This window comes from Mizuhopecten yessoensis, unplaced genomic scaffold (assembly GCF_002113885.1).
Source record: "Mizuhopecten yessoensis strain PY_sf001 unplaced genomic scaffold, ASM211388v2 scaffold9399, whole genome shotgun sequence".
Taxonomy (NCBI): domain Eukaryota; kingdom Metazoa; phylum Mollusca; class Bivalvia; order Pectinida; family Pectinidae; genus Mizuhopecten; species Mizuhopecten yessoensis.
Genome location: NW_018408028.1, coordinates 765,135 through 792,763, shown reverse-complemented (window position 1 = coordinate 792,763; position 27,629 = coordinate 765,135). Strand labels below are relative to the sequence as shown.

The following is a 27,629-nucleotide window of genomic DNA, read 5'->3' as shown; positions in this document are numbered from 1 at the left end:
ACATTGGGGGAGTCCGACTCTACAATAAACATAAATAACATTGGGGGAGTCCGACTCTACAATAAACATAAATAACATTGGGGGAGTCCAAGTCTACAATAAACATAAATAACATTGGGGGATCCGAGTCTACAATAAACATAAATAACATTGGGGGAAAACAAGATCAAGTTTAAAGTACAGAACAAATATTACACTAAAATGAAAGGCTACTGAAGGGACCATCATTGAAGGGTACCTACAGACAGGTATACTTGGGGTTTACAGACAGGTATACTTGCAGTTTACAGACAGGTATACTTGGGGTTTACAGACAGGTATACTTGGGATTTACAGACAGGTATACTAAGGGTTTACAGACAGGTATACTTAGGGTTTACAGACAGGTATACTTAGGGTTTACAGACAGGTATACTTGGGGTTTACAGACAGGTATACTTGGGGTTTACAGACAGGTATACTTGGGATTTACAGACAGGTATATTTGGGGTTTACAGACAGGTATACTTAGAGTTTACAGACAGGTATACTTAGGGTTTACAGACAGGTTTACAGACAGGTATACTTGGGGTTTACAGACAGGTATACTTGGGGTTTACAGACAGGTATACTAAGGGTTTACACACATAACTGGGAGAATGCACTATACAATAAGTGTGAATCTACAGTGGGCACGATTGGGATAGGTATTTTTTTCTTTTTTACAAAATAATGACAGAAAAGGTACATAAAGGCATGGTGAGAATCTTAGTAAACAAATGGCCATGTATAGACTGGACTATTTAGTGGCGAGGACAACATGTACTAACAGAGATAAACATGTACTAACGGAGATACTGAAGCAGAAATACACAGCAGGTAAGCTACAGGCAATCATCACTAGGGAATTAACTTCACACTTGCTTTAATTCATGTTAATTAACACACTGCCACAGAAAAAGATCTTCCGGTTTTTTTCGAGGTAGTAGAGCAATTTTATAGCCCATCAGTAAATCTTACACCATTCTTGGATGAAGGAGATATTATTGCAAAATATCTAACCAGCTTTCAATATATCTTTCTGTGAATATGTTGGTTTAGGTCTAATCAGGGGACACAACTGTGTATGATTGTCACTAATATAACATCACAATCTGTCTACAGTAACCATAATCAGGGGACACAACTGTGTATGATTGTCACTAAATACAACATCACAATCTGTCTACAGTAACCATAATCAGGGGACACAACTGTGTATGATTGTCACTAAATACAACATCACAATCTGTCTACAGTAACCATAATCAGGGGACACACTTTTTAATATTTTTAATAAGGGGACCTAGTCATAAACCTTAGTAATATTTTTGATAATTGGGACCTAACTCTTGACCTTCATAATGTCTTTAGTAAGGGGACCTAAGTCTTAACCTTATACTTGGTTGTTTGATTAGCTATATCATTTGAATTTATATAATTATTGATGTTATTTAAGCTATTTGTGTTATACTGCAATCTTCTCATTGTTGGGAGATGGCTTAATATAAGAGCCTACTCTTGTTGCCAGATCCCTAACATTACATTCTGTATAATTTTATATTATGTACTGCATATTTGTAAATAAAATATTGTTTAAACTTACCTTAATTATGTATTTAATCAGGGGACCTAACTCTTGACCTTAATAATATTTTTATAAGGGGACCTAACTCTTGACCTTAATAATAATTTTAGTAAGGGGACCTAACTCTTGACCTTAGTAATAATTTTAGTAAGGGGACCTAACTCTTGACCTTAGTAATATTTTTGATAAGGGGACGTAATCCTAAACCTTAGTAATATTTTAGTAATGAGGGGACCTAAACCTTGACCTTAATAATATTTTCAATAAAGGGACTGGGCTCTACAGAAACGGAGCTTACCATTTTCACTCTGGATAAATTTCTGGACAGATCGCTGTTCACTAACGACCAGGCTGGGCTTGTCTGAGGACAACAACCTATACACGGGGAAGATCTGTTGTAGGCCAGTCCTGGCACAGTACACCTGAACTTCCTGTAGGTGCCATGTCGGTTTCTGTCCGCTACAGTCATGTCCGATCTCAATGTCCTTTACAGGACTGTCAATTCCATAAAGCTTTTTAGAAAATTTGTGTCTCTGACCACGTCCAAAGTTCCCATTTCTTAACCAAAATTTGTCACTTGAAATGTTATTTGTGCCGTTTATTACGATAAAGACGTTAGCGTCAGTCTCAGCCGAGGGTTTGTCTGAGGTTACCACGGTAATAACAAAGGTGTCATCTAAAAAAAAAAATGGAATTTCTTTCTAAGAAATGTTGTTTAAAAATACTTTTGAAATATTAACATCATTTCAAAATTTGTAAAAGGTTAATTATTTTGTAAAACCTTTATATGCAGTGGAACCTTGATGATCAGATATTTGAAATATATAGAGTACAATATAGATGAATTTTGAGCAAAGCTCAACAGATGACCTGGAAATTTGGTATTTCTTAACATGAACATATGACACCTTCATTCATCATTCATGGAGAAGATGAGAATGTATTGGTGCCAAAAATGAATTTGATCAGAAAATACACAGAGACATTCATTTATCTGGCCCAGAAAATACACAGAGATGTTCATTGATCTGGCCCAGAAAATACACAGAGAAGTTCATTGATCTGGCCAAGAAAATACACAGAAATTCATTAATCTGGCCCAGAAAATATACAGAGAAATCATACCCTACTGCTATGAAAGGATGCATGAAATGTAAGTTATTGGGTAGTGCTGGTGTCTTTATGCAGGAGGGAGGAAACTGGAGCACAACCGTGTGACCCCATACCTTTTCATGTCCACCCCCGCTGCCTTGGTGACGGGCGAGTTTGTTAATCACTGTGTCATCTGACCACCTACCACAAATTTGGATGAGTTGGTATGAAAACTTGACAGAACTAGGAAACATGTCCCTTGATGCCAAGCAGTGCAGAACCAGCTATCTTGTACAGTTGGAGAGAGTAACTACATGAATATTATGTAAACCCGAAGCCAAGTTAAAATTAATGAATAAGAAATTCAAAATGATTTACCATACCTAGGTATAGATAAATTATTTCATTATTGATTACTGTATACTGGGTATTTCTCATAACAGTTACATGTTCATGTTACTTGGACCACAAAGTTCTACACCAAGTTCATTTTCATTTTCATGGAAATAGCATAATGTGGAATCTATGCTGTATGGAGTAACAAGGTTCTACTGCACATAGATGGTAGAACAGTGTTTCCTTTCGCAATGAGAAGATTTTTTCCCATTACAATGAGGCATATACTTGAAATGAAGAAATGATAAACTACATGATACAATGTTTTTTTTTTTTTTAATCATGTACATTTAATTCAAATGTCAATACATGAAAATAGATACAAGTCATCAGAAAACTTGAGGCAAGTATGAAGAGGTTGTCACTGAAGACGGTGTTATGTAATACCCAGGTCAGATAACGTGACTGTTAATAACAAGAAATAATTTTGTCAGATAGGACAGTGTATTGGTTTAGTCAGGTTGTTGTAGTCAGGTTCCACTATACATACTAAGAAGTCTAGGTTTCTAGCATTATAAGGTAGTTACGGAATAGGTTTATCACTACCCTAAAGACTAAGGTCTGATCAATGTCCTAGAGACTATACCGATCTAAAATTGTAACAAGAAAAGCTCGTTAGTATTCTTTTATCTATTGGATACCATGCCCAGGAATGAGGTTGCAGTTACATAGCCAAATAGTTATAGTAATATAAAGACTTGGTCAAAATAGAAAGGTTAGTGATATATACTGGAGATGGTCACTCTAGACAGGTTAGTGATATATACTGGAGATGGTCACTATGTACAGATTATTGATATATACTGGAGATGCTCACTCTAGACAGGTTAGTGATATATACTGGGGATGGTCACTATGAACAGGTTAGTGATATATACTGGGGATGGTAACTATGTACAGGTTAGTGATATATACTGGGGATGGTAACTATGTACAGGTTAGTGATATATACTGGAGATGTCACTCTAGACAGGTTAGTGATATATACTGAAGATGGTCACTATGTACAGGTTAGTGATATATACCGGGGATGGTCACTATGTACAGGTTAGTGATATATACTGGGGATGGTTACTGTAGACAGATTATTGATATATAATGGAGATGGTCACTATGTACAGATTATTGATATATACTGGAGATGGTCACTTTGTACAGGTTAGTGATATATACTGGAGATGGTCACTCTAGACAGGTTAGTGATATATACTGAAGATGGTCACTTTGTACAGGTTAGTGATATATGCTGGAGATGGTCACTTTGTACAGGTTGGTGATATATACTGGAGATGTCACTCTAGACCGGTTAGTGATATATACTGAAGATGGTTACTATGTACAGGTTAGTTATATATACTGGAGATGATCACTATAGACAGGTTAGTGATATATACTGAAGATGGTCACTTTGTACAGGTTAGTGACATCTCGAGATGTCACTCTAGACAGGTTAGTTATATATTCTGGAGATGGTCACTTTGTACAGGTTGGTGATATATACTGGAGATGTCACTCTAGACAGGTTAGTGATATATTCTGGAGATGGTCACTTTGTACAGGTTAGTGATATATACTGGCCATGATCACTATAGACAGGTTAGTGATATATACTGGAGATGGTCACTATGTACAGGTTAGTGATATATACTGGAGATGATCACTCTTAGACAGGTTAGTGATATATACTGAAGATGGTCACTTTGTACAGGTTAGTAATATATACTGGCCATGACCACCATAGACAGGTTAGTGATATATACTGGAGATGGTCACTCTAGACAGGTTAGTGATATATACTGAAGATGGTCACTATGTACAGGTTAGTGATATATACTGGAGATGATCACTCTTAGACAGGTTAGTGATATATACTGAAGATGGTCACTATGTACAGGTTAGTTATATATACTGGAGATGATCACTATAGACAGGTTAGTGATATATACTGGAGATGGTCATTATATACAGGTAAGTGATATATACTGGATATGGTCACTCTAGACAGGTTAGTGATATATACTGGAAATGTTCTTTATAAACAGGTGAAATTGACTGAAGGTCACCATAGACAGGTTTTTAACTATACGGCTGATAGCTAAGACTTGTTAAATGGTGTTTAATCTGAAATACACCACATGTGATATACAGTGAAACTCCGCTTACTCAGACTCCCATTACTCCAATACCCTGTGTTCCTCGAACTCTAATTTATTCCCAATAGCTGTAAACCTTAGTATTTATCCATTCGTCGAACAGTTAGTGGCACCTGTATAATAAACATACCACCATCAATATGCCTTGAGGCTATACGTTTTCATTGTTCAGCAATTTTTCATCTTTTTAGATGTTGATGTCCTTATCAAACTTATTCTAACTTCTTACATCTACATTCTACTATCCGCGATATTTGCAGTAGTAGTGCTGATCAAAACATGACGATGTCGGACGAACCTCTGATTGGTCGAATACCGTGTATTCCTCGAACTACTGATCTGGTCTCACAGAGTTTGAGTAAGCGGGGTGTTACTGTATTTGTAAATATTCAAAAATAAAAATACCAATAGTGAAGCATTTAATGATGATAGTAGCTAGATACACAAGGGAGACTACTTACAGCTATAAAACAAAATGAAGCTGAATCATTGTATAAAGTACTGCTCCCTCCTAATTATCTGTGAAACATTCATTCTTTTTTTGTTTACAGCCCCATCACTTCTTATCCCATTTTAAAAACTTCTATGCAATCAAGATTTACTGTAATTCTGATGGAGCCATGTTTTTCTTTGTTCTATTTTTAGATTAGGTTCTAGGGAACCACTAAAGACTACCAGGGGACGTATTCATGAATCCGTTCTCATGCTTAAGCATGGATTCTGTGCTCAAAGCAGTTTTCTTGCAACTCACTTGTATCATGTCAAACGATCAAAAAATCAAACATTGAAAACAGTATTTGGCTTTAAATCTCTTCAATTTGTTTTCAAAATTATTGACAATTTTTTTTCCTCCTCTTTTATTTATAACAGGAACAGAAATTAGGCTTGAGCACAAAATCCATGCTTGAGCATGAGAATGGTTTCATGAATATGGGCCCAGATTATTAGAAACAACCTACTAATCTAGCGACTACAGACGACTAGGATTCCTACCTGAGCTTTTCTTCGGTGCCTCCTTTTTCTCAGCAGTAACAGTTACCGGAGCTGGAGGGGGTGACGGCACTCTTGCTTTCCTGTCTGTATCGGTCTCCGTTTGTGTTTCGGTATCACTGCCTGACGAGCTACTGCTGGATTCTGTTGAGGACTTTACTTTTTCAGTTTTTACCTCAGCAACAGGAGGTGGGCTTTTACGGGGCTGTGGAGGGGGACTCGGCTGTTTTCTACCCTGTTTCTCTGTATCAGTCTCAGTTTGTGTTTCTGTTTCAGAACCTGATCCTGAACTACTGCTACTGCTGGAATCAGATTTCCTCTTTTCTTGCGAGACTGGTGTTGCCACGATTGGTGACGGAGGTTTCGGGGGCTGTGGTACACTACGTTTGGTGTCTGTGTCAGTCTCGGTCTGGGTCTCTGTATCGCTGTCAGACGAAGAATCACTGGTGGTTGACCTTGGAGTGTCCTTGACCGCTGGTTTGGGGGACAGAGATAGGATAGGGACAATGCTAGGTTTACCACCAGGCTTGCCACTCTCTGTCTCTGTCTCAGTCTCAGTCTGAGTTTCTGTTTCACTTTCTGACGACTTTGGTTCAACTTTCGGTGCTCTCTCTACAGCTGGAGTTGCCTGAACAACAACAGGTGCCTCCGTCTTGACCTTTGCTGCAACGACAGGTGGAGGTTGGGATCTTGTTGTTTCAGTCTCGGTCTCACTGTCACTTGAGTCACTGCTAGAGTCTGAACTCGACCCACTGGTTGCTGACCGAGGTGTCTCTTGGATACCCTGACGTACCTCTAGTTGTTTGCTCTCGCTGTGTTGGAACGGGGTTTCATAGGAGAACACAGCAGGGACGGGAATTGGCTCCACTTCCTTTTCCTTCTTGCCTATAAATTTCCTATCCTCTTTCTGCGGCATTTCTGATTCCGTCTCAGTTTCAGAGGAGAATGAGGTTGTGCTGCTACTCCTCTCAATAATTAGCTGTGCTTTAACAGGCTCATCTTTTACTACAGTAGATAGTACAGGTGAGGGCGACTCCTCACGACGAGGTGGCGTTGGGGATCGCTCGGGTGATTTGGGACGTGTTGATGGAGGGGAGGGTGATCTTCTTCTTGGTGAAGGTGATCTGCTTCTAGATGAAGAAGGGGAGCGGGATCGTCTCCTTGGTGACGGAGGAGAGGGTGATCGTCTCCTAGGAGAAGGAGGGGAAGGTGATCGTCGCCTTGGTGAAGGTGATCTCCTAGATGGTGTTTCAGGTCGTGGGGAGTCCACATCAATCGAGTGGGACGAAGCTGAGGACGGTGGCCTCTCTGTCGACTCTGTCATCTCAGTCCTAGTATCCACGGAAACAGACAGGGCAACTTCTTTCTTTGCCTTACGACCAGATTCTGATGAAGAGGATGAGGAACTGCTGCTACTGAAAACAGGTCAAAGGTCAAATGACATTTAGAATAACAAAAAATGTTCCAATTTTATTTCAAATGTATAAAACAGGTCAAGCATCATTTCAAATACCTTAAAATGTTCAAATTTATTTCAAATATATGGAACAGGTCAAACAGCATATCATAGTCAAAATATCCACTAGGTCATGTGACTTACCTGCTTGTACTGCTCCGACGCATGGGGTAATCTACGGAGATAAAACATGATTTAATTTTCTGGTGTTACAGGTTAAGTTTACAAAATTGTAACTGTAATTTTACAGGAAGATGCTGGTTAATTTCAAGTGAATGCATCTGCTGTACATGATATTACAGTAACGTTTTCTCCATCAAATTGTTTTCTAGTTTAGATACATCATAATTAATTTCAGACAGATTTCACTGTTAGGAGATAAGTGATGTTCAAATATAAACGTATTTTACATTATGTATATTGGTTTTAATTTTTCTTTTAATAATATGTTCAAAATTTAACGTTTGATAATGACATGGTTGTAGTTTAGTGAAAAAATGTATATCGTAAAATAGATCAAAGATATAACAGAACGCATAGATAAACCCAAATACAGTACACTTTCAAGATTACGAATAATAACACAAAAGTAAGAGGTAAAGGTTGTGATTACATACAATAATTCATATTCAGAGACAACAAAGAAGTGCAGGGAAAGCTAGTTCATACTGAAAACCATACTGGTTCACAGGGAAAGCTAGTTCATATTGAAAACCATACTATTCACAGGGAAAGCTAATGCACACTGAAACCATACTGGTTCACAGGAAAAGCTAGTTCATACTGAAAACAATACTGGTTCACAGGAAGAGCTATTTCACACTGAAAACCATACAGGTTCACAGGAAAAGCTAGTTTACACTGAAAACCATACAGGTTCACAGGAAAAGCTAGTTCATACCGAAAACCATACTGGTGCACAGGAAAAGCTAGTTTACACTGAAAACCATACAGGTTCACAGGAAAAGCTAGTTTACACTGAAAGCCATACTGGTTCACAGGGACAGCTAGTACACACTGAAAACCATACAGGTTCACAGGAAAAGCTATTTCACACTGAAAACCATACTGGTTCACAGGAAGAGCTATTTCACACTGAAAACCATACTGGTTCACAGGGAAAGCTAGTTCATACTGAAAACCATACTGGTGCACAGGAAAAGCTAGTTCATACTGAAAACCATACTGGTTCACAGGGAAAGCTAATTCACACTGAAACCATACTGGTTCACAGGGAAAGCTAGTTCACAATGAAAACCATACTGGTTCACAGGGAAAGCTAGTTCACACTGAAAACCATACTGGTTCACAGGGATAGCTAGTTCACACTGAAACCATACTGGATCACAGGGAAAGCTAGTTAACACTGAAACCATACTGGATCACAGGGAAAGCTAGTTAACACTGAAACCATACTGGGTCACAGGGAAAGCTAGTTCACACTTAAAACCATACTGGTTCACACGGAAAGCTAATTCACACTGAAACCATACTAGTTCACAGGGAAAGCTAATCCACACTGAAACCATACTAGTTCACAGGGAAAGCTAATGCACACTGAAACCATACTGGTTCACGGGAAAATCATACTGGTGCACAGGGAAAGCTAGTTAACACTGAAACCATACTGGTTCACGGGAAAATCATACTGGTGCACAGGGAAAGCTAGTTAACACTGAAACCATACTGGGTCACAGGGAAAGCTAGTTAACACTGAAACCATACTGGTTCACAGGGCAAGCTAGTTCATACTGAAAACCATACTGGTTCACAGGGAAAGCTATCTTAAAGGAAACACAAATTGAGAAGTACTTTTTGTTGTTTATAGCCAAATTGGCTCAAATTAAGATAGTACAAATTTTATAAACAGTGAAATTATTAATAAAACTGCAAACTAATTAATCAAAATCATCATCTGATGACATAAAACACCACAATGCTGGTTGAGTTTAAGAAATTTAAAACAAAAATAAAAGATTTGAAACTAATTACTGTTCAAGTTAAAGTTATCATAATTTGCAGTTTTATTTAAGAAAAAAATATAGAAGCTCATTTGAGTATGTGCAAAATTTTAAAATAGTTATATATTCCAAACTTATACCAATAACAGATATATATTGTAAGTCAATGTCTATTTAACAAGTGAAGTGCAAGCTTAATTTCTGAAAAAGGGGGCATAACTCTGGTATGTTTCATTTGTGATTTATAAAGGGAAACAGCTCAAGTTAAATGTTCTCATCGCTGATAAAGGGACATAACCCTAGTGCCAGGTTACATTCTGATAAAGGGACATAACCCTAGTGCCAGGTTACATTCTGATAAAGGGACATAACACTAGTACCAGGTAAAGGAAATAACTTGATCCTCACCATCCTCTTTCACGTTCTTCCTTACAGATCTCTGCTCAGACACAGTGACACTTGGATTTTCCGGTGTGAGGAGTTTATAGACGGGAAATGTTTGCTTTATTCCGGTTCTGGGGCAGTACACATGAACTTCCTGTAAATTCCACGTTTGTTTTGGACCCCCACTACAATCATGGCCGATCTCAATATCTTTCACGGGACTCTCAATGTCCGGAACCTTCTCTGTAAATATGTCCGACCTTCCTCTGTGGAACTTTCCCTTCTTCAGCCAGATTTTTCCGGTGGATTTGTTATTTGTCCCGATAAGAACGATGAAGACGTTGGCATCAGTTCCAGCCGAGGGTTTATCAGCTGTGCTGGTTGTGATGACAAATGTCTCAGCTGATAAAACAGAAAATTTAATCGCTGTGACAAGACTTGTTCAAAAACGTGTAATGTATGTGCTAAACTATGCCTGCTGAAGTTATCATACATCACTTCTTTCTGTTCTATCAAATTTTTGACGTATGTATGATATTGTTTTTGTTTGGGATTTGGTGTGCAAGAGACAAGTTAACCAAAATATAACTGCCTTCCCCTCCTCCATCATTTGTCCAATTATGGTATAACAGGGCTATGAAATGGGTAGGAGATATTCAATGCCCTGTGTTGGTAGGAGATATACGGCTCTATGTTGGGTAGGAGATATACAGAGCTCTATGTTGGGTAGGAGGTATACAGAGCTCTATGTTGGGTAGGAGGTATACAGAGCTCTATGTTGGGTAGGAGATATACAGAGCTCTATGTTGGGTAGGAGATATTCAATGCCCTGTGTTGGTAGGAGATATACAGAGCTTTATGTTGGGTAGGAGATATTCAATGCTCTGTGTTGGGTAGGAGATATTCAATGCACTGTGTTGGATAGGAGATATTCAGAGCTCTATGTTTGGTAGGAGGTATACAATGCTCTATGTTGGGTAGGAAATATTCAATGATCTATGTTGGGTAGGAGATATTCAGAGCTCTATGTTGGGTAGGAGATATTTAGAGCTCTATGTTGGTAGGAGATATTCAATGCTCTATGTTGGGGAGGAGATATTCAATGCTCTGTGTTGGTTAGGTGATGAGATATACAGAGCTCTATGTTGGGTAGGTGATATTCAATGCCCTGTGTTGGTAGGAGATATACAGAGCTTTATGTTCGGTAGGAGGTATACAGAGCTCTATGTAGGGAAGGAGATATTCAATGCTCTATGTTGGGGAGGAGATATTCAATGCTCTGTGTTGGTTAGGAGATATTCAATGCACTGTGTTGGATAGGAGATATTCAGAGCTCTATGTTTGGTAGGAGGTATACAATGCTCTATGTTGGGTAGGAAATATTCAATGATCTATGTTGGGTAGGAGATATTCAATGCCCTGTGTTCGTTAGGGGATATTCAATGCTCTATGTTTGGTAGGAGATATTCAATGCTCTGTGTTGGGTAGGAGATATACAGAGCTCTATGCTGGGTAGGAGATATACAGAGCTCTATGATGGGTAGGAGATATACAGAGCTCTATGATGGGTAGGAGATATAATGAGCTCTATGTTGGGTAGGAGGGATACAGAGCTCTATGGAGGGTAGGAGATATTCAATGCTCTATGTTGGGGAGGAGATATTCAATGCTCTGTGTTGGTTAGGAGATATTCAATGCACTGTGTTGGATAGGAGATATTCAGAGCTCTATGTTTGGTAGGAGGTATACAATGCTCTATGTTGGGTAGGAAATATTCAATGATCTATGTTGGGTAGGAGATATTCAGAGCTCTATGTTGGGTAGGAGATATTCAGAGCTCTGTGTTTGGTAGGAAATATTCAATGCTCTATGTTGGGTAGAAAATATTCAATGCTCTATGTTGGGCAGGAGATATTCAATGCTCTGTGTTGGTTAGGAGATATTCAATGCACTGTGTCGGATAGGAGATATTCAGAGCTCTATGTTTGGTAGGAGGTATACAATGCTCTATGTTGGGTAGGAAATATTCAATGATCTATGTTGGGTAGGAGATATTCAATGCTCTGTGTTGGGTAGGAGATATACAGAGCTCTTTGTTGGGTAGGAGATATCAGAGCTCTATGTTGGGTAGGAGGTATCAGAGCTTTATGTTGGGTAGGAGATATACAGAGCTTTTTGTTCGGTAGGAGATATACAGAGCTTTATGTTCGGTAGGAGATATACAGAGCTTTATGTTCGGTAGGAGGTATACAGAGCTCTATGTAGGGTAGGAGATAATCAATGCTCTATGTTGGGTAGGAGATATACATAGCTCTATGTTGGGTAGGAGATATACAGAGCTCTAGGTTGGGTAGGAGATATTCAATGCCCTGTGTTGGTAGGAGATATACCGAGCTTTATGTTGGGTAGGAGATATTCAATGCTCTGTGTTGGGTAGGTGATATTCAATGCTCTATGTTGGGTAGTAGATATACAGAGCTTCATATTGGGTAGGAGGGATACAGAGCTCTATGTTGGGTAGGAGATATCAGAGCTTTATGTTGGGTAGGAGATATACAGAGCTCTAGGTTGGGTAGGAGATATTCAATGCCCTGTGTTCGTTAGGGGATATTCAATGCTCTATGTTTGGTAGGAGATATTCAATGCTCTGTGTTGGTTAGGTGATATTCAATGCTCTGTGTTGGGTAGGAGATATACAGAGCTCTAGGTTGGGTAGGAGATATTCAATGCCCTGTGTTGGTATGAGATATACAGAGCTTTATGTTGGGTAGGAGATATACAGAGCTCTATGCTGGGTAGGAGATATACAGAGCTCTATGTTGGGCAGGAGGTATACAGAGCTCTATGTTGGGTAGGTGATATTCAATGCCCTGTGTTGGTAGGAGATATACAGAGCTTTATGTTCGGTAGGAGGTATACAGAGCTCTATGTAGGGAAGGAGATATTCAATGCTCTATGTTGGGGAGGAGATATTCAATGCTCTGTGTTGGTTAGGAGATATTCAATGCACTGTGTCGGATAGGAGATATTCAGAGCTCTATGTTTGGTAGGAGGTATACAATGCTCTATGTTGGGTAGGAAATATTCAATGATCTATGTTGGGTAGGAGATATTCAGAGCTCTATGTTGGGTAGGAGATATTTAGAGCTCTATGTTGGTAGGAGATATTCAATGCTCTATGTTGGGGAGGAGATATTCAATGCTCTGTGTTGGTTAGGTGATATTCAATGCTCTGTGTTGGGTAGGTGATATTCAATGCTCTATGTTGGGTAGGAGATATTCAATGCTCTGTGTTGGTTAGGTGATATTCAATGCTCTATGTTGGGTAGGAGATATACAGAGCTTTATATTGGGTAGGAGGTATACAGAGCTCTATGTTGGGTAGGAGATATACAGAGCTCTATGTTGGGCAGGAGATATACAGAGCTCTATGTTCGGTAGGAGATATTCAGAGCTCTATGTTGGGTAGGAGATATAAAGAGCTCTATGTTTGGTAGGAGATATTAAGAGCTCTATGTTGGGTAGGAGATATTAAGAGCTCTATGTTGGGTAGGAGATATACAGAGCTCTATGTTGGGTAGGAGATATTCAGAGCTCTATGTTGGGTAGGAGATATTCAGAGCTCTATGTTGGGTAGGAGGTATACAGAGATCTATGTTAGGTAGGAGATATTCAGAGCTCTATGTTGGGTAGGAGATATTCAGAGCTCTATGTTGGATAGGAGATATACAGAGCTCTATGTTGGATAGGAGATATTCAGAGCTCTATTTTGGGTAGATTTACAGTATGATGCTGTATGTTTGGTAGGACCTAAAATATCCTTACTGCTTCCAATCTTTTGTTACAATAACAAAAACCAGAAATTTTCAGAAAGCAGAAATGTCTAGATTGACAAGCTTCCAATAAAGTTGAACACTACACACATTTAATGGTACATGACAAAACATTTCTCCAACATCAAAACATCACCATTACAATAAAAGTCACAATATATAGAGTGCAGAAGTTTGGAAATAAGTACTAGCGAAATAACAGACTAAAATTGATTATCATGGAAACTTTTGAAGTTACCATGGTAACATACATACTTGCACTGGTGTTTTCATCTTCATCTTCATTATCAGACGAAAATGCCTCAATCTGGAATTAGGAACAGTATCATTTACAGATGGAACTGTATTTCTTTATGTTAGTGTGATATTTCAGGTTAGCACATCATGGGAACTGTATCTTAAAGACATGCCAGTTTATTCCAGCCAGTGTATACCAGTGTGACCAAACTGTCACAGACTACCTAATACTATCTATACCACCCTAAGACTAATTTTGGTTTTAAAACCCAAACAAACTTAAACAACAGTTCAAGAATGTAACATTCTCTATTATAATTTTTATCCTTAAAATATTCTACATAGCCACACAATATGTTACTTTGGTCAGTTAAAGAGATATAACTCTAGGATAAATCATAGGTAAAGCATATCGCCTTTACTCATTCACCCCTTCATGTCTAAAATGGACTAGCTCGGTCTTTGATTTGGTAAGGTTCCAATGTGACTTGAGGGTGAATGGGTTAATATAAGCGAGATTGGAGTACGTCCTTACCTTTCGTGACCTTAGGGGTGACTGGGTTAATATAAGTGAGATTGGGGTATGTCCTTACCTTTCGTGACTTTAGGGGCGAATGGGTTAATATAAGTGAGATTGGAGTATATCCTTACCTTTCGTGACCTTAGGGGGGAATGGGTTAATATAAGTGAGATTGGGGTATGTGCTTACCTTTCGTGACTTGCGGGTGAATGGGTTAATATAAGTGAGATTGGGGTATGTGCTTACCTTTCGTGACTTGCGGGTGAATGGGTTAATATAAGTGAGATTGGGGTATGTGCTTACCTTTCGTGACTTGAGGGTGAATGGGTTAATATAAGCGAGATTGGAGTACGTCCTTACCTTTCGTGACCTTAGGGGAGAATGGGTTAATATAAGTGAGATTGGAGTATGTCCTTTCCTTTCGTGACTTTAGGGGTGAATGGGGTAATATAAGTGAGATTGGAGTATGTCCTTACCTTTCGTGTGTGATCCAGGCCCGTTTTGGATTTAGATTTTCTGACAGGGGGCTCATCTTCTACTTCATCTTCATATCCTGTGATCGTTGTTGATTTCGTCTTTGCAGGTGGAGCTTCATCTTCAGATGAAGATGATGATGATGAGGACTCAAAACGGTCTTCCTCATACTTTCCTGAAATATTAATGCAAAAATGTAATTGGTTATCACGATATGAGTAATTTTATCTGATTTTTAGTATACCTTTACACACTTTTGTAAAACTTATATAAGATGTAAGCAGATTATAATTCACAGATATAAGGTTGGTGGATAATACCTTTGTCAATTTTTTTTCCCCACCAAAAAAAGAAAAAATGAATGCTTTAGTAAATTGCTTGGCTCAAATGAACTATCTCACTAATACATGTTTCTAATTTTCATAAACATATTTGTTTCTTTTATCATACTTGTTTATATTTTTTCTGTAACAGATGGTTTAATTTAGATTTTTCTGTTAATCTTGTAATCAAGCCAGTATTTGTACATGGATTTGGAGTGAGAACTGAGGCTGTTCCATCAAACTGTACAGCTGTTCTATCTACAGTACTTACCACAGGAAGGTCATACAGCCGTGGCAGTAAACCCCGTTTCCTTCTCACCCACGGTGGACAAAATGTTACGTCAGATTCATTCAATCATCCACAACTTCCTCTCTTACAACTATTATGTATTATTTACAAAATATGTATCCACCACTGACACCAAGTTTAAACTTTGAGTGATCATTCTTTCTCATACTTACTAGGTACAACACTCTATTTTTAGCAGGTGACTTTGACCCTTAAATGGTCAAGCTAAGTGTCAATAGGATTCTTTGCATTCCCCAGAATTCCCTAGAACAACAATTACACAAAGATTAAACTTTGTGTATTGTTCTCTCTCTAGTTCTAGCTAGGTAAAAGGGAATTATCCTCATGGTCAAGGTCACTTGTCTGCCGTATCTTTGAGATATGTTCAAACAGACAATAGCTTTTAACATTGAATTTCAGTAAAAAAAAAGAACAATAAGCAGAGAAGCACTTTGAAATTGCTTCCAAGGTAAGATAACTCACACTATGTGTGTGAGCCAAGAAAAGACAACTCACACTGTGTGTAAGCCAAGGAAAGACAGCTCACAGATATGTATGAACCCAGGAAAGACAACTCAGACAGGATTGTTAAAAGCTTCATGACAACTTTAATGGGCTTAAAGTTCAGCAAGCACAAAAAGAAAAGGCATTGTACAGGTTAAATTGCATTCAGATAAAGGGATCATTATACGTAAAGCTATAAAATTCCAACATAACTTGTTGTAAGTCTTTTTTTGTCACCTAAGGGGAGACAACTATGTTCAATGATAAGTATTCTAGAGTTATAAATAGCACAAATGAAATATGAGATATTTAAGTATACAAAAAAAAAATAAAAAAATAGTTATACTATAACATAATAAAATATTTACATTTCCTTTTTTTTACCAATTTTAAAAGAAGAAAAAAATTGGAAAAACAGTGAAATAATATACTACAACAAAAATATCATTATTAAATTTGTAATTCCAAATTAAATTATTATACACAATTATTTCACTAATTTCTATTTCAAAGCAATAGATTGCTAAGTAGTTGAATACTAATTCCTTGGGAAAAAAAGAAGAAAAATAAGATTAAGTGCTGAAATATGTTTGCACTTCGAATAGTTGAAAAGTAATATCATATATGAGATACCTATCTAAATGTAAGTATGACGTTTGTGTTAGCACCTTGTTATTGTTCCTCCATTACAATCACACTCATGTAATTTCTCTGCATTTCATTTCTTAACTTCAACATGTCAAGAATACTTTTAAATTCGTAGACAAACGAATGCTAAAACAAAATCAAATAGGAAAAAAATTGAACATTAGAAATAACTTGATGTAAGATAAATTCTATCCAATATTTTATACATATTTTTTTCTCAAAATAATTCACAAATAAACATTCCAGTGGACCATCCTGAAAAACTTCCAAAATTACTGACACAATATTAATGCCATGATTTTACGTCTGTTTTAGCTCAATCGGCTATTTATTAGATTCCATCAAATTGTTAAGTATGCTCCATACAGGAGACTGTTGATATTGAGAATTGTCCAATATACAGTTGTAAAATACACAAATACTCCAACTATAAATTTACTCTGTCTAGCAATACTGTAAATTGTCCAGGTTTGGCTTAAATTTCAATCTTTTTCTTTTCAGTCTTAACTCTTTTCAGGAGTAATCAGATCAGTTTTGATGTTTTGTAAATTTTTCAGATACTTACAGTAAGATAGGTGTCAAACTATAGGGCCAATTCAACACAGGACAATGATATATTTCATTATTTTAGGGGGAAAATAAGTAGGGCAAACAATATTACAATTTACAATATACTGATATAATATATGGATACAAAAAAATATCTCACACAAAAGGTTACACCCATACAGGGTAAACAATAGCAAATATATAGCAATAATGACAAGAAAACCGGTAGAAATATACTTGATAAATAATTTCAGTTGTAAGAAAGATGAAAAAATAGTTCTATCATAATTAAGACTATGTTATCTAATGTAAAAACGGTTAGCATCCCAAACGGGTCAAGGTTTCTGGTCCCAGGTTCATAAGTATATTTCTAAAGGTGAATTATTTGACTAAATACTCTACAGGGAAGCACTACTGCCGTTGGTGAAAATTTCACCCGCATTAGAATGTCTGTCCTAATTCAGTGAAGGAATATTTATGAAACTGGGGCACGATTTAAAAAAGATAAAGAAAACACTGTGTTTTGGTAGGGAAAAAATACCAATAGAAAAATAGTTTTACAATCACCGTTCAGTGAGGGATAATATAAATGTGAAAATTGAGCTTTTATGCCATAAAACCATTCATAATTGAGCAAGTTTTGGGGTCTGGAGCAAAAATTACCAACCAGTTTCCTGTTTGATATTTTTTTCTATATAATTATATATTCATATCTAATTAATTCAAAACTGGAAAATGAAACATTTATATACAATATATTTTTATAAGTGGATATTTATACTTATATTACATGTAAACAGTATCAAAATTGAACATAATGTCTCCGAGATCATTCTAAACCCTAGATATTACAAACTAGAGTTATCTCCTCTTGTTAACAGGGTTATATTCGGGAAGAATTCTGTATCATTTTATACAGGTTTAGCCTCTATAACAACATTTCTGGATTCTGCACCAGTAAATACATTTAAATTTTGTGTTATTATGCAATCAAACAAATATGAAATATTTTTGATACAATATCTATGATGAAAAGAAGTTGTGAACATGCATATTTGACAGGTTATCTTTGATATGGACATTTCTGTTTCAAACAAAAATGGATTAAACAGAATTTTAAGTGGTTATTTTGCCACCAAATATACAAGTGTTGTTAGGGATATAAGTTAACAATAACAACTTACACCACAATAAACATTACGATATTGAAAAAGATCCTTTTGAAATCAATCATACTCTAAATATATAGCTGGAAAAGTGAGAAAAAATGGATTAACAGAGGAGGGAATATATGATAAAGGATAGGATAAAGTGTTACAGTTGTCCATGATAGGTGATGTAAAATTGCTTCCGAGGCTGGAAGGCGACAGCTGAAACACATAAACAGTTATACATGGTGACCTATTGCCTTCAAAATGGACTATAAGGAAAAGGAACCAACATGGAATATATTTTACAGATAAATGTATCAATTATTCCAGTAGAAAAAATCAAGGCTGTCATTGTGAACAGTTTTACCTATTTAACAGTGATTAAGTCCTAGACTGGCATAAACAAAGTATTCATATTAATTCTTACACAACTTACATAAGAATCATATCATAAAAAAACAAGTAAAACATTATATTCAAAGAGAAGAAAAGCTATAATCTTAGTTTATTTTACTCTATATTAAAAAATGATTGTGATTAAATAATGTATTAACAGCCATATCATGAAAATGATTTTGACACTTAATGCTCTCAAAAACAAATACATTGAATACAAAGTCATAATGCATTTATAGTGTTGTTTTATCAGGCAATTACCGTGTACTGAACAAGGGAGAAAACTATTGCATCAAACAGAAAACTTACCAAATCCTTCTTATGAATTCTTCCAATGTCATATAACAAGTATATACATATACTGACTCAGTAAAGGTCATCTTCTTAACTTTATAACAGATGGTTTTAAAAGTGAAACATTTTAAGTTGATCAATATTTGAAAATTTTACAGCAATGAAAAAAAACAAAAACAAAAACTGTAATTAAGATCTTAAGACATTTACTGTAACATTGGTTTACAGGGCTCTGAAATTTTAAATTCCTTCTTATTTGCATGCAATGATATATAAAATCATTAATTGATAAAGAGTTTTTTTGTTTGCTTGAATAATACCTTCTGTTGGTAATTAGCTATAAAAAAACATTCGTGGAAATTCATTCTCATGTAATCAAACATGTAACCGTAGTGACACTGAAGAGTTCCGTACCATCTCCCCGATTCAGTTCATGGTGTTTCATGTGTGTACAGAATATAAAATATATAAATGGTACTTACAGGTGCATTACACATGCATTACATGTGCTTAACATGTGCTTTCATCAGCCGTCACATGCTGTGAATATATACATTCTTAAGGTGAAAAAAGCATAACTAAATATTAAAAAATAATATATCCAAATATCAAAATGTCACAAAGCACTTCTTCTTATAAATATGGTTAGTTCTCAGTATTATGAATGTTGAACATATTCTAAAATTATTTTTAAAATTCGGTACTCGTTCAAAAATTGTTATGCATAACAAATTTAAACAAAGATAAACCCTCCTTTCAAATCAACATAACACATCAATTGAACTAAAAATAAATCAGAAGATAAAAACTTAAATACTTTGATTACAAAATCAACACAAAGGATAACAACATCAGCAAATATGGTACAAATTAAAGCAAAATGGAATATTTTTTCTATCTTTGTAGAAAGTTACATAAGCTACACCACAGAAGCTCAGTCTCTGTAAAGCTTAAAGTGACTTCTACAATGTTTAAGGAACTTGATTCGAGAATAGTGAGAAATCTTGGCTACAAAATGAGTAAAGTTTATTAATCTGATATGACTTTGGAAGCTGCAATACCCTATAGCTATAAATAGACCACAACTCGATAAACAAACAACTGATTTTCTAAGAATGGATGCTGATATGTTTTAAGTTCCTCATAACGACAGTTTTCTTTTACTTATTCTATAAGACATGTTGAGTTTTCAATGTGAAGAGTTCCGTTAAGGTGATTCCACGTTAGACTGAAACAGCACGGCCATTTGCTATTTTGATGCGAGTCAGGGAAGGGAGGTAACTTATAATGGTTACAGACCTGTCAAAATATCAAAACTACCAGTCATAATAAATGTCTATGTGATGCTGACAGCTACAAATTCAGGTGTTTTGCCATTCTAGCTGGTGTATGACATCATTGCGGTCACATTGCTTATAGAAGGAGAGTAAAGTTACATTGGATGTGGTAATTCAGAGTTCGTGGTCACACTAACTGTCGGATCATCAGACGTCAGTTCTGAAATAGTTGACATAATGTCAATATCATAAGCAGCAGCCATGATGTCTCTGTAGGTGTCTTTGTCAAGGTCATTCATATCCAGATTGTTGGGGTCTATCAAGACTTCACCATTGCGTGTTTGGATTGCCAGCACAGTGTTTTCTGTGGCCAGTGGTGTTGTTGGTAGTTGTGGAGTTGGTACAACTGGTGTTGGTTGTTTTGGAGTTGGTACAACTGGTGTTGGTAGTTGTGGAGTTGGTACAACTGGTGTTGGTTGTTGTGGAGTTGGTACACCTGGTGTTGGTTGTTTTGGAGTTGGTACAACTGGGGTTGGTAGTTGTGGAGTTGGTACAACTGGTGTTGGTTGTTGTGGAGTTGGTCCAATTGGTGTTGGTAGTTGTAGAGTTGGTACAACTGGTGTTGGTTGTTGTGGAGTTGGTACTACTGGTGTTGGTTGTTTTGGAGTTGGTACAACTGGGGTTGGTAGTTGTGGAGTTGGTACAACTGGTGTTGGTTGTTGTGGAGTTGGTCCAATTGGTGTTGGTAGTTGTAGAGTTGGTACAACTGGTGTTGGTTGTTGTGGAGTTGTAACTATATGTGTTGGTTGTTGTGGGGTTAAAACTACAGGTGCTGGTTGTTGTGGAGTTGTAACTATAGGTGTTGGTTGTTGTGGAGTTGTAACTATATGTGTTGGTTGTTGTTGAGTTGTAACTACAGGTGTTGGTTGTTGTGGGGTTAAAACTACAGGTGTTGGTTGTTGTGGAGTTGTAACTAAAGGTGCTAGTTGTTGTGGAGTTGTAACTACAGGTGTTGGTTGTTGTGGAGTTGTAACTACAGGTGTTGGTTGTTGTGGGGTTAAAACTACAGGTGCTGGTTGTTGTTGAGTTGAAACTACAGGTGTTGGTTGTTGTGGGGTTAAAACTACAGGTGTTGGTTGTTGTGGAGTTGTAACTATAGGTGCTAGTTGTTGTGGAGTTGAAACTACAGGTGTTGGTTGTTGTGGAGTTGTAACTACAGGTGTTGGTTGTTGTGGAGTTGTAACTACAGGTGTTGGGTGTTGTGGAGTTGTTACTACAGGTGTTGGTTGTTGTGAAGTTGTAACTACAGGTGTTGGTTGTTGTGGGGTTAAAACTACAGGTGCTGGTTGTTGTTGAGTTGTAACTACAGGTGTTGGGTGTTGTGGAGTTGTAACTACAGGTGTTGGTTGTTGTGGGGTTAAAACTACAGATGTTGGTTGTTGTGGAGTTGTAACTATAGGTGCTAGTTGTTGTGGGGTTAAAACTACTGATGTTGGTTGTTGTTGGGTGGAAACAACTGGTTGTTGTGGAATTGTAACTAATTGTGGTGAATTTTGGTGAGTTGGTTTTTGTGTTTTGACAACAGTTGTTGCTGGTTGTTGTTGTGATACTACAACTGGTGCTTGTGGTTTTGGTATTTCATATACTGCTGGAGTTGGTTTTGGAGTTGTAACAACAGTTGTTGTTGGTTGTTGTGATTCAACTGGTGTTTGTGGTTTTGGTATTTCATATACTGCTGGAGTTGGTTTTGGATTTGTAACAACAGTTGTTGTTGGTTGTTGTAATTCAACTGGTGTTTGTGGTTTTGGTATTTCATATACTGCTGGAGTTGGTTTTGGAGTTGTAACAACAGTTGTTGTTGGTTGTTGTGATTCCACAACTGGTGCTTGTGGTTTTGGTATTTCATATACTGCTGGAGTTGGTTTTGGAGTTGTAACAACAGTTGTTGTTGGTTGTTGTGATTCAACTGGTGTTTGTGGTTTTGGTATTTCATATACTGCTGGAGTTGGTTTTGGAGTTGTAACAACAGTTGTTGTTGGTTGTTGTGATTCCACAACTGGTGCTTGTGGTTTTGGTATTTCATATACTGCTGGAGTTGGTTTTGGAGTTGTAACAACAGTTGTTGTTGGTTGTTGTAATTCCACAACTGGTGCTTGTGGTTTTGGTATTTCATATACTGCTGGAGTTGGTTTTGGAGTTGTAACAACAGTTGTTGTTGGTTGTTGTGATTCAACTGGTGTTTGTGGTTTTGGTATTTCATATACTGCTGGAGTTGGTTTTGGAGTTGTAACAACAGTTGTTGTTGGTTGTTGTGATTCCACAACTGGTGCTTGTGGTTTTGGTATTTCATATACTGCTGGAGTTGGTTTTGGAGTTGTAACAACAGTTGTTGTTGGTTGTTGTGATTCAACTAGTGTTTGTGGTTTTGGTATTTCATATACTGCTGGAGTTGGTTTTGGAGTTGTAACAACAGTTGTTGTTGGTTGTTGTGATTCAACTGGTGTTTGTGGTTTTGGTATTTCATATACTGCTGGAGTTGGTTTTGGAGTTGTAACAACAGTTGTTGTTGGTTGTTGTGATTCCACAACTGGTGCTTGTGGTTTTGGTATTTCATATACTGCTGGAGTTGGTTTTGGAGTTGTAACAACAGTTGTTGTTGGTTGTTGTGATTCAACTAGTGTTTGTGGTTTTGGTATTTCATATACTGCTGGAGTTGGTTTTGGAGTTGTAACAACAGTTGTTGTTGGTTGTTGTGATTCCACAACTGGTGCTTGTGGTTTTGGTATTTCATATACTGCTGGAGTTGGTTTTGGAGTTGTAACAACAGTTGTTGTTGGTTGTTGTGATTCCACAACTGGTGCTTGTGGTTTTGGTATTTCATATACTGCTGGAGTTGGTTTTGGAGTTGTAACAACAGTTGTTGTTGGTTGTTGTGATTCCACAACTGGTGCTTGTGGTTTTGGTATTTCATATACTGCTGGAGTTGGTTTTGGAGTTGTAACAACAGTTGTTGTTGGTTGTTGTGATTCCACAACTGGTGCTTGTGGTTTTGGTATTTCATATACTGCTGGAGTTGGTTTTGGAGTTGTAACAACAGTTGTTGTTGGTTGTTGTGATTCCACAACTGGTGCTTGTGGTTTTGGTATTTCATATACTGCTGGAGTTGGTTTTGGAGTTGTAACAACAGTTGTTGTTGGTTGTTGTGATTCAACTAGTGTTTGTGGTTTTGGTATTTCATATACTGCTGGAGTTGGTTTTGGAGTTGTAACAACAGTTGTTGTTGGTTGTTGTGATTCCACAACTGGTGCTTGTGGTTTTGGTATTTCATATACTGCTGGAGTTGGTTTTGGAGTTGTAACAACAGTTGTTGTTGGTTGTTGTGATTCAACTAGTGTTTGTGGTTTTGGTATTTCATATACTGCTGGAGTTGGTTTTGGAGTTGTAACAACAGTTGTTGTTGGTTGTTGTGATTCCACAACTGGTGCTTGTGGTTTTGGTATTTCATATACTGCTGGGGTTGGTTTTGGAGTTGTAACAACAGTTGTTGTTGGTTGTTGTGATTCAACTGGTGTTTGTGGTTTTGGTATTTCATATACTGCTGGAGTTGGTTTTGGAGTTGTAACAACAGTTGTTGTTGGTTGTTGTGATTCCACAACTGGTGCTTGTGGTTTTGGTATTTCATATACTGCTGGAGTTGGTTTTGGAGTTGTAACAACAGTTGTTGTTGGTTGTTGTGATTCAACTAGTGTTTGTGGTTTTGGTATTTCATATACTGCTGGAGTTGGTTTTGGAGTTGTAACAACAGTTGTTGTTGGTTGTTGTGATTCCACAACTGGTGCTTGTGGTTTTGGTATTTCATATACTGCTGGAGTTGGTTTTGGAGTTGTAACAACAGTTGTTGTTGGTTGTTGTGATTCAACTAGTGTTTGTGGTTTTGGTATTTCATATACTGCTGGAGTTGGTTTTGGAGTTGTAACAACAGTTGTTGTTGGTTGTTGTGATTCCACAACTGGTGCTTGTGGTTTTGGTATTTCATATACTGCTGGAGTTGGTTTTGGAGTTGTAACAACAGTTGTTGTTGGTTGTTGTGATTCAACTACTGGTGCTTGTGGTTTTGGTATTTCATATACTGCTGGAGTTGGTTTTGGAGTTGTAACAACAGTTGTTGTTGGTTGTTGTGATTCCACAACTGGTGCTTGTGGTTTTGGTATTTCATATACTGCTGGAGTTGGTTTTGGAGTTGTAACAACAGTTGTTGTTGGTTGTTGTGATTCCACAACTGGTGCTTGTGGTTTTGGTATTTCATATACTGCTGGAGTTGGTTTTGGAGTTGTAACAACAGTTGTTGTTGGTTGTTGTGATTCCACAACTGGTGCTTGTGGTTTTGGTATTTCATATACTGCTGGAGTTGGTTTTGGAGTTGTAACAACAGTTGTTGTTGGTTGTTGTGATTCAACTAGTGTTTGTGGTTTTGGTATTTCATATACTGCTGGAGTTGGTTTTGGAGTTGTAACAACAGTTGTTGTTGGTTGTTGTGATTCCACAACTGGTGCTTGTGGTTTTGGTATTTCATATACTGCTGGAGTTGGTTTTGGAGTTGTAACAACAGTTGTTGTTGGTTGTTGTGATTCAACTAGTGTTTGTGGTTTTGGTATTTCATATACTGCTGGAGTTGGTTTTGGAGTTGTAACAACAGTTGTTGTTGGTTGTTGTGATTCCACAACTGGTGCTTGTGGTTTTGGTATTTCATATACTGCTGGGGTTGGTTTTGGAGTTGTAACAACAGTTGTTGTTGGTTGTTGTGATTCAACTGGTGTTTGTGGTTTTGGTATTTCATATACTGCTGGAGTTGGTTTTGGAGTTGTAACAACAGTTGTTGTTGGTTGTTGTGATTCCACAACTGGTGCTTGTGGTTTTGGTATTTCATATACTGCTGGAGTTGGTTTTGGAGTTGTAACAACAGTTGTTGTTGGTTGTTGTGATTCAACTAGTGTTTGTGGTTTTGGTATTTCATATACTGCTGGAGTTGGTTTTGGAGTTGTAACAACAGTTGTTGTTGGTTGTTGTGATTCCACAACTGGTGCTTGTGGTTTTGGTATTTCATATACTGCTGGAGTTGGTTTTGGAGTTGTAACAACAGTTGTTGTTGGTTGTTGTGATTCAACTAGTGTTTGTGGTTTTGGTATTTCATATACTGCTGGAGTTGGTTTTGGAGTTGTAACAACAGTTGTTGTTGGTTGTTGTGATTCCACAACTGGTGCTTGTGGTTTTGGTATTTCATATACTGCTGGAGTTGGTTTTGGAGTTGTAACAACAGTTGTTGTTGGTTGTTGTGATTCAACTACTGGTGCTTGTGGTTTTGGTATTTCATATACTGCTGGAGTTGGTTTTGGAGTTGTAACAACAGTTGTTGTTGGTTGTTGTGATTCCACAACTGGTGCTTGTGGTTTTGGTATTTCATATACTGCTGGAGTTGGTTTTGGAGTTGTAACAACAGTTGTTGTTGGTTGTTGTGATTCCACAACTGGTGCTTGTGGTTTTGGTATTTCATATACTGCTGGAGTTGGTTTTGGAGTTGTAACAACAGTTGTTGTTGGTTGTTGTGATTCCACAACTGGTGCTTGTGGTTTTGGTATTTCATATACTGCTGGAGTTGGTTTTGGAGTTGTAACAACAGTTGTTGTTGGTTGTTGTGATTCAACTAGTGTTTGTGGTTTTGGTATTTCATATACTGCTGGAGTTGGTTTTGGAGTTGTAACAACAGTTGTTGTTGGTTGTTGTGATTCCACAACTGGTGCTTGTGGTTTTGGTATTTCATATACTGCTGGAGTTGGTTTTGGAGTTGTAACAACAGTTGTTGTTGGTTGTTGTGATTCAACTAGTGTTTGTGGTTTTGGTATTTCATATACTGCTGGAGTTGGTTTTGGAGTTGTAACAACAGTTGTTGTTGGTTGTTGTAATTCAACTGGTGTTTGTGGTTTTGGTATTTCATATACTGCTGGAGTTGGTTTTGGAGTTGTAACAACAGTTGTTGTTGGTTGTTGTGATTCCACAACTGGTGCTTGTGGTTTTGGTATTTCATATACTTCTGGAGTTGGTTTTGGAGTTGTAACAACAGTTGTTGTTGGTTGTTGTGATTCAACTAGTGTTTGTGGTTTTGGTATTTCATATACTGCGGGAGTTGGTTTTGGAGTTGTAACAGCAGTTGTTGTGGTTTGTTGTGATACAATAACGGGTGTTTGTGGTTTTGGTATTACATATACTGCTGGAGTTGGTTTTGGAGTTGTAACAACACTTGTCGTTGGTTGTTGTGATACAACAACTGGTGTTTGTTCTTTTGGTATTTCATATACTGCTGGAATTGGCTTAGGTGATTTATCTACAGTACCATGGTGTGAAAGTCCAACTAAAGAAGATTGCTGAGTGATTTCAACCTGTTTTGGTGATACAACTACAGTAACTGGTTGTGGTGATTGTACTACAGCCACTGGTTGTGGTGTTTCAACTACAGTCAGTGGTTGTAGTGTTTGTACTACAGCCACTGGTTGTGGTGTTTCTACTACAGCCACTGGTTGTGGTGTTTCAACTACAGCCACTGGTTGTGGTGTTTGTACTACAGCCACTGGTTGTGGAGTTTCTACTACAGTCACTGGTTGTGGTGTTTGTACTACAGCCACTGGTTGTGGTGTTTCTACCACAGCCACTAGTTGTAGTGTTTCTACTACAGCCACTGGTTGAGGTGTTTCTACTACAGCCAATGGTTGAGGTGTTTCTACCACAGCCACTGGTTGTGGTGTTTCTATTACGGCCAATGGTTGAGGTGTTTCTACTACGGCCACTGGTTGAGGTGTTTCTACTATGGCTACTGGTTGAGGTGTTTCTACTATGGCTACTGGTTGAGGTGTTTCTACTACGGCCACTGGTTGAGGTGTTTCTACTACAGCCACTGGTTGAGGTGTTTCTACTATGGCTACTGGTTGAGGTGTTTCTACTACAGCCACTGTATGTGGTGATTGTACTACAGCCACTGGTTGTGGTGTTTCTACTACAGCCACTGGTTGTGTTGTTTCTACTATGACCACAGGTTGAGGTGTTT

General features: G+C 37.5%; 1 protein-coding gene across 4 annotated transcripts in view; it reads right to left on the bottom strand.

The window, feature by feature from the left end:
* LOC110458016 (serine/arginine repetitive matrix protein 2-like) overlaps window positions 1-27,629 on the bottom strand; it is a 99,074-nt gene that overhangs the window by 13,740 nt on the left and 57,705 nt on the right. For 3 of the 4 annotated variants that reach the window (XM_021509545.1, XM_021509547.1, XM_021509546.1), the window contains 6 exons: window positions 15,105-15,277; window positions 14,127-14,178; window positions 10,063-10,440; window positions 7,838-7,868; window positions 6,241-7,652; window positions 1,905-2,282 (listed from right to left, as the gene is read on the bottom strand). In XM_021509545.1, coding sequence (XP_021365220.1) covers window positions 1,905-2,282; window positions 6,241-7,652; window positions 7,838-7,868; window positions 10,063-10,440; window positions 14,127-14,178; window positions 15,105-15,277 — 2,424 coding nt within the window. The remainder of the gene's footprint in view (window positions 1-1,904; window positions 2,283-6,240; window positions 7,653-7,837; window positions 7,869-10,062; window positions 10,441-14,126; window positions 14,179-15,104; window positions 15,278-27,629) is intronic. The other variant, XM_021509548.1, reaches the window with a different exon arrangement.